At 45.4% G+C, this 14,840-nt stretch overlaps 1 protein-coding gene across 5 annotated transcripts in view; it reads left to right on the forward strand.

Moving 5' to 3' along the window:
• Positions 1 to 14,840, forward strand: part of LOC105471309 (SVOP like) — a 103,218-nt gene that overhangs the window by 26,186 nt on the left and 62,192 nt on the right. For 3 of the 5 annotated variants that reach the window (XM_011723727.2, XM_011723728.2, XM_011723731.2), the window contains exons 4-6: positions 2,096 to 2,194; positions 11,295 to 11,366; positions 14,444 to 14,568. In XM_011723727.2, the coding sequence (XP_011722029.1) occupies positions 2,096 to 2,194; positions 11,295 to 11,366; positions 14,444 to 14,568 (296 nt within the window). Of the gene's footprint in view, positions 1 to 2,095; positions 2,195 to 9,517; positions 10,070 to 10,319; positions 11,028 to 11,294; positions 11,367 to 14,443; positions 14,569 to 14,840 lie in introns of those variants that run through there. The other 2 variants (XM_011723735.3, XM_011723734.3) reach the window with 2 other exon arrangements.

A 14,840-nucleotide genomic window follows, 5' to 3' on the forward strand; every position in this document is an offset into this window, starting at 1 on the left:
CCAGGTTCAAGCGATTCTCCTGCCTTAGTCTCCTGAGTAGCTGGGATTACAGGCATGTGCCACCATGCCCAACTAATTTATTTTGTATTTTTAGTAGAGACAGGGTTTTGCCATGTTGGCCGAGCTGGTCTTGAACTCCTGACCTCAAGTGATCTGCCCACCTTGGCCTCCCAAAGTGCTGGGATTACAGGCAAGAGCCACCTTGCCCGGCCAGTCCTGGTTGTCTTAAAGACGTTCCCTGAGGTCTAGAGTGAAACTCCTCTGTGTACTCCACTCTGGCTCCCTGCCTGGTCCTTCTCCCCTCAGAGAAGTTCAGTTAGCCAGCTGGCAAGTTTAAGTTCAAAAAGTTTCAGAAGACAGCATCACTGACAGGGACAAGGTTATCAGGAGGAAAAAAAGGGAATTAAAGGAGAAAATGAATTTGGCACATGTTCTGTTGATAACATTGATAGAATATCTGTATGGATTATTATAATGTTTACATTTGTATAACTTGGGAGTCTGGGATGAAATAGGTGGAATGATGTCAGCTAGTGTGTGGGACTTTGAAGTACACATATTATAGTGACTTGTCTCGCCACAAGAGAGCATTATAGTGGTGTTGAGAGTTCAGTTGGCCAGCTGGCAAGTTTAAGTTCAAAAAGTTTCAGAAGTAAGACAGCATAATTATCTCAGAAGAGCTGACCCGGTGGCTCATGTCTGTAATCTGAACACTGTGGAAGGCTGAGGTGGGTGGATCACTTGAGTCCAGGGTTCGAGACCAACCTGGCCAACATGGCAAAACCCCATCGCTACTAAAAATACAAAAATTAGCAGGGCGTGGTACTGCACGCCTACTCGGGAGGGTGAGGCACAAGAATCACTTGCACCCAGAAGGCAGAAGTTGCAGTGAGCTGAGATCTCACCATTGCACTCTAGCCTGGGTGACAGAGCAAGACCCTGTCTACAAATAATAATAATAATCTAAGAAAGTTTGATTTAGTAAACTCATCTTCCTTCAGTAATACAGAACAGCTGGATCCATATTAACCAAATGCCACTCCTCTAAAGGGTTCCAGAAGGAAATAAACCAGTAAGGAATAAAACTCCACCCATTCTGAACTCTCAACACCAAACAAATTCATTTTCTCCTTTAATTCCCTTTTTTTCCTCCTGATAACCTTGTCCCTGTCAGTGATGTCAGTGTTCTTCCCTTCCACCAAACACAAAATCTCAGTCATCTTTGACTCATCCTTCGTGATCCTGTACCTAACTTTCATCATCTATTTCTAATTATTCCTTCAATTCTTTTCTAGCATCTCCTTCTTTTTCTTGAGAGACAAACTTATCCCTATAACGGATTGCAAGATATGGATAGAGGATAATACTCAAACTTTGTATTGAAAGAAATATTTAGTAGCACTAAGTCTGTTAAAGACACATTTTCTTAGGCTGAGCTCAGTGGCTCATGCCTGTAATCTCAGCACTCTGGGAGACCAAAGTGGGAGGTTCACTTGAGCCTAGGAGTTTCCAGCCTGGGCAACATAGTGAGATCCCATTTCTTCTTCTTTTTTTTTTTTCAAAAAAAAAACTTTCCTGCTGACGAACTCATATTATTTTGTACTCATTGCTTTATTTTCCAGCTTTCATGAAACTTACTATCCGAGTGTGAGATCAGAGACTGTCTCAAAAATCCATTTGTAAGGCTTGTGCCCTGCAACCTTCACAATCATGAGTACAAAACAACAAAGCTCATTGATGTGGATGCTGCTGGTTAGCTAGTTTCACCCCTTAGCTATGGGAGTGGCCTTCACACAGCTCCCCCATAGTGCTACCATGCAACTGCATTGGTCAACAAAATCATAAGTGAATACGTTTCACAAATTTTCGGGAACTCTCTCAAGTTTTTCAAACCATGAAGGTCATATCCATGAAAGCTGAAGTTCTATAGTTCCTTATCCAACTAGCAGTGCTATGTGGGTATACAATAGATGCTCCCTAAATGGGGAAGAAGGACGAAGGGGACAGGACTAGGTAGGATGATGGGTAGGCAGACCTGGGAAGAAGTGATGACAAGCTGGCACTTAGACATGGCATTGTGTCCCTCTTCTTTAAGGTTGTTGAGGCCATGGAGATCATGTTGATAGCTGTTGTGTCTCCTGTCATCCGCTGTGAATGGCAACTGGAGAATTGGCAGGTGGCATTAGTAACCACAGTAAGTACCTGCTTCCTGTGCTGTGAACAAGCTAACTGAGGGCCTGGGCTCCCTTTCCTCCATCCTGCAGGGCTGAGAGCCAAAGGGTGTCTCACCACTTGGTATGTTGGCTTCCAAAACTCAAGGGTTTGCAGGCTGAAACCAGCGTTTGATGTCTTCCTCATCTTTTTCTTTTCCTAGTATGCATAATCCTAAACTGCTTACTATCCACATGAGACATGCAATTCAGAAAGTGATCCCAAAGTCATGGGTTAGTCATAGGTTAAATCGAATCACTAGAGAAGCTATTTACATGGACCATAGTGACTTTACCAATCACCCTCACTGAATTGTACTGTTACTCCTTCAACTTTTCTCAAAGACCATTAAGAATAGCCTTATGGGCCTGGTGTAGTGGCTCATGCATGCAATCCCAGCATTTGGGAGGCTGAGGCAGGCAGATCACCTGAGGTCAGGAGGTTGAGACCAGCCTGACCAACATGGTGAAACCCTGTCTCTACTAAAAATACAAAAATTAGCAAGATGTGGTGGTGGGTGTCTATAATCCCAGCTACTTGGGAGGCTGAGGCAGTAGAATTGCTTGCATCTGGGAGGAGGGAGGAGGAGGTTAGAGTGAGCTGAGATCACACCATTGTGCTCCAGCCTGGGTGACAAGAGTGAAAATCCATCTCAAAAAAGAAAAAACAGCCTTATGAGTTGCACATCAAGTTTTGCTACAAAATGGAATTGATGATATCCATCATTCGTTCAAAAAGCATGTGTGTATGCATGTGTGCTGAGAAGACTACAAGGAGTATCACATTTAAATAGAAAGATGTAGTGATGGGAGGTGAAGTTGCAGAGGTGGGCAGGGCCAGAAGCACCCCACCTGCTAAGCATAAATTCCATTCTATAGCCACTGCTTCCCAACATTGGGCCAAACACATATAAACCCTCCATGCAAAACATATGTGACAAATATACATATTACAGTTTTTCAGATTGCCATTTTGTATAACAAAAATCAACATAATAGCATTATTGACTTCGTAGTCATTATACATTTCTGATTAAATGGGTATGAAAGTACACCTATCATAGAGCTTTGCAAAATATTTATGTTTAATCTTAAAAGAGGCTCCTGATGTATAAGAATGTTGGAAGCCATACTGTGGAGGGTGGAGAGCCATTGGAAGGCTTCAGGGAAGGATGTGTTCAGTTTTCTAAGAACTCCAAGGAGAGAAGGCTGCAGGGTAGAAGGGCAGTGAGGGTGTAACTGCCCTAGGGTTCATCTTACCTAGTGCCCCAATAGAGCCAACTTATCAAGCAGGGGAATTGTAATAGAGAAAGTGTTTAATAGACATAGAGCTGGCTAAACCAGAGGCCAGAATTTTATTACTTATATCAGCCTCCCTGAAAATTTGGAGGCAAGGGTTTTTTAAAGATAGTTTGGTTGGCAGGGGCTAGGGAATGGGTGTTGCTGATTGGTTGGGGATACCATCATAGTGGTGTAGAAAATGGACCTTGTGCGCAGAGTCTGCTTATGGGTTGGGGGGGGCCACGAGACCAGTTGAGTCACGGGTCATGGGTTTGGGTGGAGTTATCCTTTTGTCAAAAATGCAAAAGTCTGAAAAGACTTCTCAAAAGGCTAATCTTAGGTTCTACAATAGTGATGTCATTTCCAGGAGTAATTGGGGAAGTTGCAGATCTTGTGACCTCCAGAACAAAGGCTGGAAAGTGGCTGGTAATCCTTTAAGCCTACATCTTAACAGAATTCAGGGCCCTCATAATCCCAACCTGGTGGCCTTTACTTACTTTTATAAAGCTGGTTTAGTTTTGGGGAGAGCTATTATCTAAGCTGTAAACTAAATTTCTTCAAAAGTTAGCTTGACCCATGCCCAGGAATGGCCAAGGGCAGTTTGGAAGTTAAAGCCAAAATGGATTTTGTTAGGTCAGATCTCTTTCACTGTCATAATTTTTTCTCATTATTATAATTTTTGCAAAGATGGTTTCAAATGGGCTGTGGTATAAGTGGTAGAGTGAAGTTCTGTGTTCTGGGATGTAATTAGGAAGTAACATCAGCCAAGGAGGTCAAAGAACCAGCAGATGAGGAGAGAAAGGTTGATTACTTGGGTATTGAAGTTGGTTTTAATGAAGACAGGACTTTGTAGGGGCCAAGGGAAAACTTCCCTTCGCTTTCCAAAGGTTTACTAAAAAATCAACTGACAGAAGGTAGATTCATGGGAGAAAAGGCATCCAAAATTTTATTTTGATGGGCATAGCAGGAAGGAATCACAAGAGTGATTACCGATAACCCAGTGTGGGACAGAAACATATAGCCTTTTTCATAGGGGAGGACAACAGTGGGCAAAGATTCTTTAGAGGGGCAATAAGTCATTAGTGAGAATGAATGGACCAGGGAGGTGTGAGGCAGGCATTACAGGAAGGTGAGGGGTGGAACAAAGGTTGTTTTGTTATCCAGGTGATCTCTGGGAGCTGCCCCCAGAGGACTAGGTGAAAAGTCTGGGTCAATGTGATATCCCCAGCCCCTTCTCTTTTCTGGTGGCTGATCTTGATAATTTGACATGATCTACAGGGAGTGGGTTTAGGATAATTGCGTTCCTTTTTTGTTGTTGTTGTGTTGTTGTTGTTGAAGCAGAGTCTCCCTCTGTTGCCTGGGCTGGAGTGCAGTGGTATGATCATAGCTCACCGCAGCTTTGAACTCCTGGGCTCAAATAACCCTCTTGTCTTAGCTTCCTGAGTAGCTGGGAGGTGGGTCACCACACCTGGCTAATTTGAAGAGGTTGGGTTTTAACTCCTGGCCTCAGGCAATCCTCCTGCCTAGGCCTCTCGAAGTGTTGGGATTACAAACTGAGTTACTGCACCTGGCCCAGTTGCATTCCTTTTGGAACAAAGCTTTCTTGTCAGATAAGGAAACTTCAGAGAGCCCTTCCCTGTGCTTGAGGGCGAAGGAGCAAGACAAGGTTAGAGGGACCTTGATTCTGATGCAGCTGCCTCTATCCTCTCCACATGTCAAAGTGCCAGTCTTTGTTGTATCACTTTCTGGGTCCCAACAACTTAATAGAAAGAACTATGAGCCCAGGTGCTCAAATCCTCACTAAAGGGAGTGTCTGGGAGGTAGGTAGACCATGATGGGTGGAGGAGGACAGTCAGGTGGCAGAGGCCTTGAGGGCAAATTCTGTAAGACAGTGAGAGCTAGTCTGAAACTGGTGGTGAATTCCAGAAGAATTCCTCCTGCCCCCCAAACTTACAAGGCTGTGCTCAAAGGAGTAACCCCAGAAAGTGACAGAGGAAGGGGGTATCCCTGTCACTCACTGCCTTAACCAAATCTTACCTGTGAATTTTAATCTTTGGGGGTGGCACCAGGGAAAAGTCCCTCCCTTGAGGAACTGGTTGGAGTTCTTGTCTCAGATAATCCATGGCATTGCCCAGTTGTGTTTCTTTCTGTGTCTTGGAGGCTGGAAAGTTTGGATTCCAGTTGTATGCCCAATCACAGCAGCACATCTAAAAATCTGCCCTTATTTTTGCTAACCCAAATGAGATACTGTGGCAAAAATCTCAGTCATCTGAGGTTTATTGAGCCAGAGCTTGAGGGTGTGACTGAGAAGAATGCAACAGCCCAGCGGGTTCACTTTGTCGGCTGCCTAGACAGAGCTGATTTCTCAAGACAGGGGAATTGCAATAGAGAAGGAGTAATTCACACAGAGCCGCTCTGTGGGTGACCGGAGTTGTTTTATTGTTATTCAAATCAGTCTCCCGGAGCATTTGGGGAGCAGAGTTTTTAAGGACAACTTGGTGGATGGGGGAAGGCCAGTGAGTCGAGAGTGCTGATTAGGTGGGTCAGAGATTAAATCATAGGGAATTGACGTCCTCTTGTGCTGATTGAGTTCCTGAGTGGGTGCCATAAGATCAGAGGACCAGTTTATCAGTCCGGGTGGTACCAGCTGATCCGTCAAGTGTACCATCTGCAAAATATCTCAAGCACTCATCTCAGGAACAGTTTAGGGAGGGTCAGAATCTTGTAGCCTCCAGCTGTCTGACTCCTAAACCATGATTTCTAGTCTTGTGGCTAATTTGTTAGTCCTACAAAGGCAGTCTAGTCCCCAGCCAAGGAGGAGGTTGGTTTTGGGAAAGAGCAGTTATCATCTTTGTTTTAAACTATAAAGTAGGTTTCTCCCAAAGCTAGTTCAGCCTACACCTAGGAATGACCAAGGATAGTTTGGAGGTTAGAAGCAAGATATGGAGTTGGTTAGGTCAGATCTCTTTCACTGACTCAGTTACAATTTTGCAGTGTCGGTTTCAAGAACACCAGTTACGGAAACATCTGTGGCTTGAAGCAGAGGTTTCTGGGCGACTCAGGATTTATATTCTCTTTTAAAGGAAAGAAAGCATGTAGGAAGAGGTGGGTAGCCAGCCAGTGAGGCAAATGGTTACATTTTTGTGAGATTTTAATTAGTGCCCAGTCAATCTACATTTTATATAAAATGAGGTGAACATTGGAAGAAAAAAGGGAGAGTAAAGGAAGCATCAGTTATGCAGATGTCTCAGGTAGGTGGAAGAATGGTCTCATCTTCTGGGAAGAATGATTCTCATCACTTGGGAAGATGAGCTTGCAATCAACATTATCAGTGTGAAATCTAACAGACAGATGTTAGTTGTAGAAGCTAGACTTAGATTGAAAACCTAAGTTACAATGGACATGTCCTTGCTTTACAGGAGGATATGCATCTTGAAGGGTTTCAAGACCAGCAAAGAATTTTCCATGGGGGGTCTGGCTGATGGATAATACTTTGACATAAGATTGTAAAGCAACAGCTATTCATTTGGGAAAAGGATGGCCAGTGTTGCAAGACTGTCTTCAGGCTTAACCTCCTCATTGGTGTGATGAGTTTGGGGGTCCCGAGATGTTTTATTTTTCCATTATATTATCTTAGTTCCATTTCCCTCATTAAAACTCCTGTTATTAACTTTGGTGCCCTGGTTCCTTTTTGTGCTTTTAAAGTTCTCTAATACTTGTTGTCCCAAAGACCACCAGGATGGCTAAATAGAAAGGACAGCTTTATTGGCAATAGTGATTTGCAAGCCTGAAAGAGACAGTCTCCAGTGTGCACTGAAGGTGCTTTCTCTTGGAAGAGGAGAAGGACAGGTTGGGTTTTATGTTTCACAAGGCTGGCATCATACATATTTGGCAGGTTTGGGGGCAAAGCTATACATATTTGTGAGGGGAGCCTACATGCAGACTAGGTAAGCATATATGTAACATACATCACATGTTCACTTTGGGGAGAGTTCTAGCATTAAAATGAGGTGGAATTCGGCTGTTTATGTCAAAAGGTGAACTATAGAACACAAAAACAGTTTGTGCACTGTCTGTATAAGCTGCTGAAACTGGCCTGAGGTCTGCAGTAGCTTATCCAAAAAGAACGTCTGTAAGGCTGGTCCGGTCCTCTGTCCAGTCAGGACCATAGTGGTCTGGGTTGTAAATCAGCTTAATATCTCAGAAAGGAATTCAGAAATCTGCCATGTCCGCCAGGCTCTGAACCCTTGACCTGTAGATAACTTTTGTTTCCTTAACCTTGGGGCCCATCTCGGTTGCTAAAGGGGTGTCTTGGTGTCTCAGATCATATGCTTTTAGAAAAATTTTTAGAAATCAAGGTTTTTACTTAGACTTGTAATAAAGTGACTCGATTGCTTTCCATTTTCTTCCATTTATAAAATACTTTAGAAAGTGTCAACCTAAAATAACAGAGAAGCTCTCCAGCAAAATGAGTTTATTTGGAAAGGAATGACAGGGGATTGCAATCTGGGAATTCCTGTGCTATGGAGAACCATGGCTGGGCCATAGATGTATTTAGGAAGGCAAGGAAAGTCGAGAGTTTCTTAAAGGCAAAATGAGGAAGGCTATATAAGTTATTTTGAAATACTTTTCCCTGGCTACAAGGATCGGTGACAACAGTGGCATCAGTCTGAAGTTGAACAGGCTGGGTATTGTTCTTGCAGAAGCAGTTTGTTTTTGTTCTTGAGATGGGGATGCCACTCTGTTGCTCAGACTGGCCTTGAGCTCCGGGGCTCAAGCGATTAGTGGTCTTTTTGCAACGCTGTGGTTTTCAGAGTCCTTATTACAGTTTCTGTGCTAGGCACGTGTGCCTGAGAGCCCCTCCTCTGTTGCCTACGATCCCATTTTGGTAGGATGTGGCCTAAGTGACTCCATTTTGGTTCTCATGGCTTTCACAAAAGCATTACTTGCCAATCCTTGTATCTTTAGGGTGACCCTATAACTTTATGTTTAATTCTAACTGATCTGTACCCCAGTTGGTTTGTATATATGCACATCTTAGTTCCTTGAGAATGCTGGAGAGCCAGGTGTGGCATTTGCACCTGCACTACAAAATTATATTACATGATACCATTTTTTATAGTACATGATACACATGTAAATATGATATTTACAGCTCACATTTCATTGGTTGCATTTGTGCTGTTTCCTAACGGTGCCTACAGAGGTGCCTTCCAGCAGGTACACAATCTCCCTCATTAGGCCATCACAGCTCAAAGACTTCTCTCTAAGCAACTGAACTCTCCCAAGGCCAGACTGTTTCCTGCTCTGGGCTCCTCCCATCCTCCTGTCTTGGCTTAGCCTGTCTGACTCTGACTCTGTTCCTGAGCTTACTGGGAACAATTGTGCTAAATGGAAGGGCCAGGCTAATGAGCAACATTGTCACTGTCTCCCAGGCCCCCCAACCCCATTTTCTAAGCAGTTGTTAATTGAGAAAACTAAAGAATTATGGGGCTATGATGGCCCTTGTGTTTTGTAAGAGTCATGCTGAAGAAACACCTTATGTGCTACTTAAATCAAACAGTGGAGTCATGTTTTGTATTAAAGACAAGCACCTGCAGAAAAGAGCTCACCCTAGGGAGGCGGGGTGGGGGTGGGGAAGGGATAGAGCGTGGGGGTGGGGAAGGGATAGAGCGTGGGGGTGGGGAAGGGATAGAGCGTGGGAGTGGGGAAGGGATAGAGCGTGGGAGTGGGGGTGGGGAAGGGATAGAGTGTTGGGGGGAAGGGTCGAGGGTGGGGGTGGTTGGGGGAAGGGTCGGGGGTGGTTTGGGGAAGGGTCGGGGGAGGGGGTCGGGGAGAAGTGTCAGGGGTCCCGGGAAAGGGCGGGGATGGGGGGAAGTGTCGGGGGAAGGGTCGAGGGTGGACGTGGGAGTGAAGGGTTGAACGGCAGGGGTGGGGGTAAGGAAGGGTCGAGCGCAGGGCTGTTGGGGGAAGGGTGAGGGTTGTAGGGGGGAGGGGGGAAGGGTCGAGTGCCAGGGTGGCAGAGGAGGAAAAGCTGGGGGTGAGCAGGAGGACGTGCGGGGGAGGGGGAAAGCGCGCGCGAGAGGATCAGGCGCGCGTGGCACACCCCTGGAGGATCAGGGGCGCTGGAGGGTTAGAGCACGCTTGATGGAAGATCAGGGGCGCTGGAGGGTCAGGGGCGCGCTCGACGGAGGGTCAGGGACGCTGGAGAGTTAGGCGCGCCCGATGGAGGATCAGGGGTGCTGGAGGATTAGGCGCGCGTCTGGTGGAGGGTCAGGGGCGTGCCTGATGGAGGATTAAAGGCGCTGGAGCGTTAGGCGCGCGCCTAATGGAAGATTATGAGAGCTCGAGGGTTAGGCGCGAGCCCGATAAAGAGTCAGGGGCGTGCCCGATGGAGGATTAGGGGCGCCGGAGGGTTAGGCGCCCGCCTGCTGGAGGATACGGGGTGCCAGAGGGTTAGGCGCGAGCCCGATGGGTCACAGGCGTGCCCAATGGAGGATTACGGGCGTTGGAGGGTTAGGCGCGCGCCCGATGAAGTGTCAGGGGCATGCCCGATGGAGGATTAGGGGTGCTGGAAGGTTAGGCACGCGCCCGATGGGGGCTCAAGGGCGTTGGAGGGATAGGCGCGCCCCCGATGGGGGCTCACGGGCGCTGGAGGGATAGGCGCGCGCCCGACGGGGGCTCAGGCGCGCTAGGTGGGGCGCGTGAGGGAGGGAGGGCGTCTTCCTGGTAGAGGGTCGGGGAGGGAAGAGGTAGGGGAGGGTGCACAAGAAAGGGGCGCCTCTGAGGATCCGGGCGAGGGAGGGAGGGAGAGGGAGAGCCGGAACCCCAGTGAGCAGACAGGTTTCTGTCTCTGCAGTCTAACAGGGTTACGGAACATTTCTGTCCTAGAAAGTGTAGCGCGCAGGGCCCAGTCGTGGCTTTTGTCGTGAAAGAATATATATGATGAACACATGGTTCCGTGTGGGAGAACTGCATTTCAGTCTTTCCTCCAAAGAGTGAGGGGAAGGAGAAAAGAAGCAGAACAGCGACAGCGAAAGGGAAACAGGGCTGTTTCTGGTTTGTTTTGTTTTCCCCTAGAAATGCGAGCTAACAGCATTCCTTTGCTTGCCCTGGAGGCCGTCAGTCAGGGCTGCAGTGAAGCCTGAACTTCTTGAAGGCAGGAAAATAAGGAGGCCAGAGGCGCAGACAGCAGTTGACGACTCAGGCCAAGTTATAATAAATAAAACCCTAGTGTCAAATCCCAGGTCCTTGAATTTTATCAGGGGAGGACAGGCCATTGTGAGAACAAGTAAGGAAAAGAAGTAGGTTTATCTTAGGACTTATATATGTTCTGAAGAGTTTTTTAAATGAGCGATTGGACGTGGCGGTTAAAGTTATGTTTATCTGTAATAACATAAAGGGAGACTGCTTCTAGTGGCCCCAATTTTTGTATTGAATAAGGCAGCGCATGAACGGACAGTTTTAAAAATTGTAGTGGAAATTCACAAGTACACGTCTGAACAGAGTGGAGCCGAAGCCGCCCTCTAGCAACAGGTGGGCGGCAGCTCAGAGGACCCCGTTTCCACCTGAGGCAATGTCTCCCTTGTTAGGCTCCCGCCAACAGGGATCATAAAAGCCTGCCTCCGAAATTCTGAACGTGAAGGGTCTCAGGGGCAAGCAAGTGCTTGGTGAAACCCTGTTCTTCAAATTAACTTCCATCCCTCACATATTTCCAGCCTACATCTAGTGAAAATGGCTAATGGGGTAAAGTAACATCTAAAACCTGCTTAGAGAACCGTTTTGTCTCGCTCCCACTTGCAGATGGTGTTTTTTGGCTACATGGTTTTCAGTATCCTCTTTGGCCTCCTGGCTGACAGATATGGCCGCTGGAAGGTAGGTGAGCCCTCACAGTAGCATTTGGAGTAGTCTTTCATGTATTCTTTTGGGGCAACCTTATCGCTGTTTCTCTTTAGTAGGCATCTCCCTCCTAATACCCAAGATAGAAAATGCAGATATTCCCTCCCTAATGGAACATTCCAGGCTTATCTTCTGGACATTTTTCTCAGGGTACCTGTGCCTGCGGCTGTTCCTCTGCAGTCCAGGTGTGGAGTAAAAGGAGATGCAGGTATTATAGAGTTCTAAGAAATCTCTACCAAGAAGGACTAAAGGAATGAAGGCCGCTAAGTGGCTCTATTTGAACTTTTAAAGGTTGGGACTTAGAAGCAGTCATGGCTTGGTTAGATGCCTCCACCATGTCCAGTTTACTGTGGTGGGTTGAGAACAGATAGTGGCTCTGATATCTGATATCAGTGGGGGCACACATCTGTTCTCCATTTATCCGTAAGTTCACTTCTAATGAGTTAATAAGGGGAATGGAAGAGGCCCCTTTTGCCCTTCAGAGCAGCCCTGTTGGGAGGTTTTTTCCCTCTGGTTTTTGTTTAAGTGACTAGTCCACTGCTGCAGCAGCAAACTCAGAAGAAGCTGTTCTTTCAGGGAGACAACTACGTGCCATGAATGAATGTCCATAAAGTCTCTAGCCCCCCAGAGCACCCAAGTGGGTTCGGAGGGAGCAAGTCTCCCTTAACTTCGGGGCGAGAAAACTCACCCTCAGACACCTATCTGAGACTAGCAGGAACCGGTCACAAATGAGAAGACAAGTCCAAATTACAATCAGTGGGAAACAGGAGCAAGTTTTAAAGCCTGTGATGGAATTTTAGGACAAGAATAAGTCAAACCACTAGTGCTGGATGGCCAAGACCATAAGCCAAACCTGCTCTCATGAGGCAGAGGCTGAGAAAACAGAAGTCCTCTGCGGAGCCATTCGCCTGAATGTCCTGTCCAGGGACAGAAATGGAAGCCCTTGCTCTTAGAGAGTTTATAAAGAAGCCCCCCAAACTCTGGACCTCAACCTAAAGGAAAGGAGGGCCAGATTCAGAAAGATTCACCCTTTTGCCCCCAGTGAAATCTCTGGAGTTAGGGGAACACAGTGGGTTCGTGCAGCAAGTTCAGGAAGAGACTGTGGGTAATTGGGGGGGGTAAAGGGTGGTGTTGCTCTGAACCCTGCCAGCTATGCCAGAAATATTGACCTAAAGGAAGAAACAGAGGCAAAGTTAATTTAAGTAGGGAGTTTATTTGGACCAAGATTGAGGATTGCAGCCCAGAAGTCATACAGTCCAGTTGCCCTGAATAGATGCTCCGATTAGCAGCAGTGACAACTGGGTTTTTTAAAGGAGGGGAGAAAAGAATTTGGGGGCACTTCCTAAGTTATTTACTAATAATTTACATTGGTTCATTAAAATGGTAAGCTATCAGCTGATTCTACATCGCTCTTTGTGTCACAAAATCTAAAAACATGGAGATAATGGATGAGCGTCACATTGTGCAACTTGTGGTTAACATTTTAAGTGATTTATCAGCTAGTCTGGAAACTACAGGGAAGGTAAGAAAAAACAAAATGCCTTTATACAATTACCCTGGGCATGGGTGCGGGAATGTGACTGGAGTCGCATGCTCCTGTGTCTCTGGACCTGATAAATTCTGCATACCTCACATTCCTCAGACTGCTCTGAGCCGCTTTTCTTTCTCAAGTTGATGGATGTATGGAGTTAAAACATATTAGAATGAGGACATTTGCAGGTATAAACATAAGCAGCTACACATTTAGCTCACGTTGGTATAACTTTGAAACTAGCTACTTGCTCAAAGTCACGTACCTACTAAGATTAAACATCAAGACATAAATTATGTCTTCTGGTTACAAACCCAGGTCTGTCTTTTCTATTTGCTTGATTTCTGGTGAAATCTTCTCTAAGCATAAACACAAATGGAGGAACCTCAAAGGAAAACATTAATAGAATTGGCTGTATGTTTTAAAGTACATGAAATAAATATCATAGATTCTTGTAAATTTGAAAACACAAATATCTCAAAAAGCACAAAAAAGGCATTTTATGAAAGAAATACAAATTGTCAAGAAACCTTGGAAAAAACATTAAAGCACAGGAGTTATCAAAAACAAAATACATAGTAAGATATAATTTTTCCTTATCAAATATGTAAGGAACTTTTTCCTTAAAGAGTCCTGCACCATTGAAATGGACATTTTCATGCCTTGCAAGTATATAGACACCCTTATTATGTACCCTATTGGTGTTATTATATCATTATTATTATATAATATTATTAAACCCTATTGGTATAATTTTTTCTGACCATCAGCTTGGCAGTATGAATCAGGAACCTTGAAAATATTCTGCTAACCTGAACATTTGTCTTCCAGAAATCTAGCTTGCTAAAGATATCAGAGAGGGCATAATGACTTATGCAGATATCGTCCCAGCTTATTTTAATAATGAGAAGATCTGAAACAACTTTAACAGTAGAGCAAGGTCTTATGTATTACATTACATGTATGAAAGTACATCTTTCCACTGCAATATTTACAGCCATTAACACTTTGTTTTCTCTTACAAACAGAGAAGATAAAACAGTGTTAAGAGTATTTTCTCTGGGTTGGACAATGGTGATTTCAATTTTTACGTTTTCTTTTTTCTTCTGTATTGTTTACTATGAACTTATATGATCCTTATAATTAAAGAAAAAGCAAATACCTTAAACGTTCTCCTTGTACTCCTCCCAACATACTGCTTCGTTCTGTCCCCAACAGCCCTGTGAGTAGGAAGGACACGTTTTTGCCTTTTGATGTCCAAGTTCAGGGACCTGCCACCCGTGAGGGTGGGCATAGCAGGGTAGTTTTAAAGAACGGTCTGAACTTGGTAGGTCTGGGCTTCCAGACAGTAGAGTGGCATGGATTGTATTGTTGGATGATTGTGAAGACCATTGGGCTGGCTATCGATTAGCTCCTCAGAGAAGCAACTATCAGAATGGAAACAGAAAATCACCTTCAGATGTTAGGGCTTCTTCCCTCCCCGCATTGAGGCAGGTCCCATTCATGTGTTCTGTTGTTTCAGATTCTGCTCATCTCGTTCCTGTGGGGAGCCTATTTCTCCTTGCTGACCTCGTTTGCTCCTTCGTACGTCTGGTTTGTCTTCCTGCGGACGATGGTGGGCTGTGGTGTGTCCGGCCACTCACAGGGGTAAATATGTCACCCAGAGGGCCTGAGACAGAAATGTGTAGCCCTGCAGGTCCTGATGCACAACCACACTTAATGGACCAAAAGCATTGTGAACCCAGCATATCTGAGACAGGTTTTGGTCCATTTAGAAAGTTTATTTTTGCCAAAGTTAAGGATGTGGCCATGACACAGCCTCAGGAGGCCCTGAGGACACATGCACAAGGTGGTCGGGGTGGAGCTTGTTTTATGCATTTTAGGGAGACGTAATAAATCAATTAATACATGTAAGATTG

Source organism: Macaca nemestrina, chromosome 4, assembly GCF_043159975.1.
Source record: "Macaca nemestrina isolate mMacNem1 chromosome 4, mMacNem.hap1, whole genome shotgun sequence".
Taxonomy (NCBI): domain Eukaryota; kingdom Metazoa; phylum Chordata; class Mammalia; order Primates; family Cercopithecidae; genus Macaca; species Macaca nemestrina.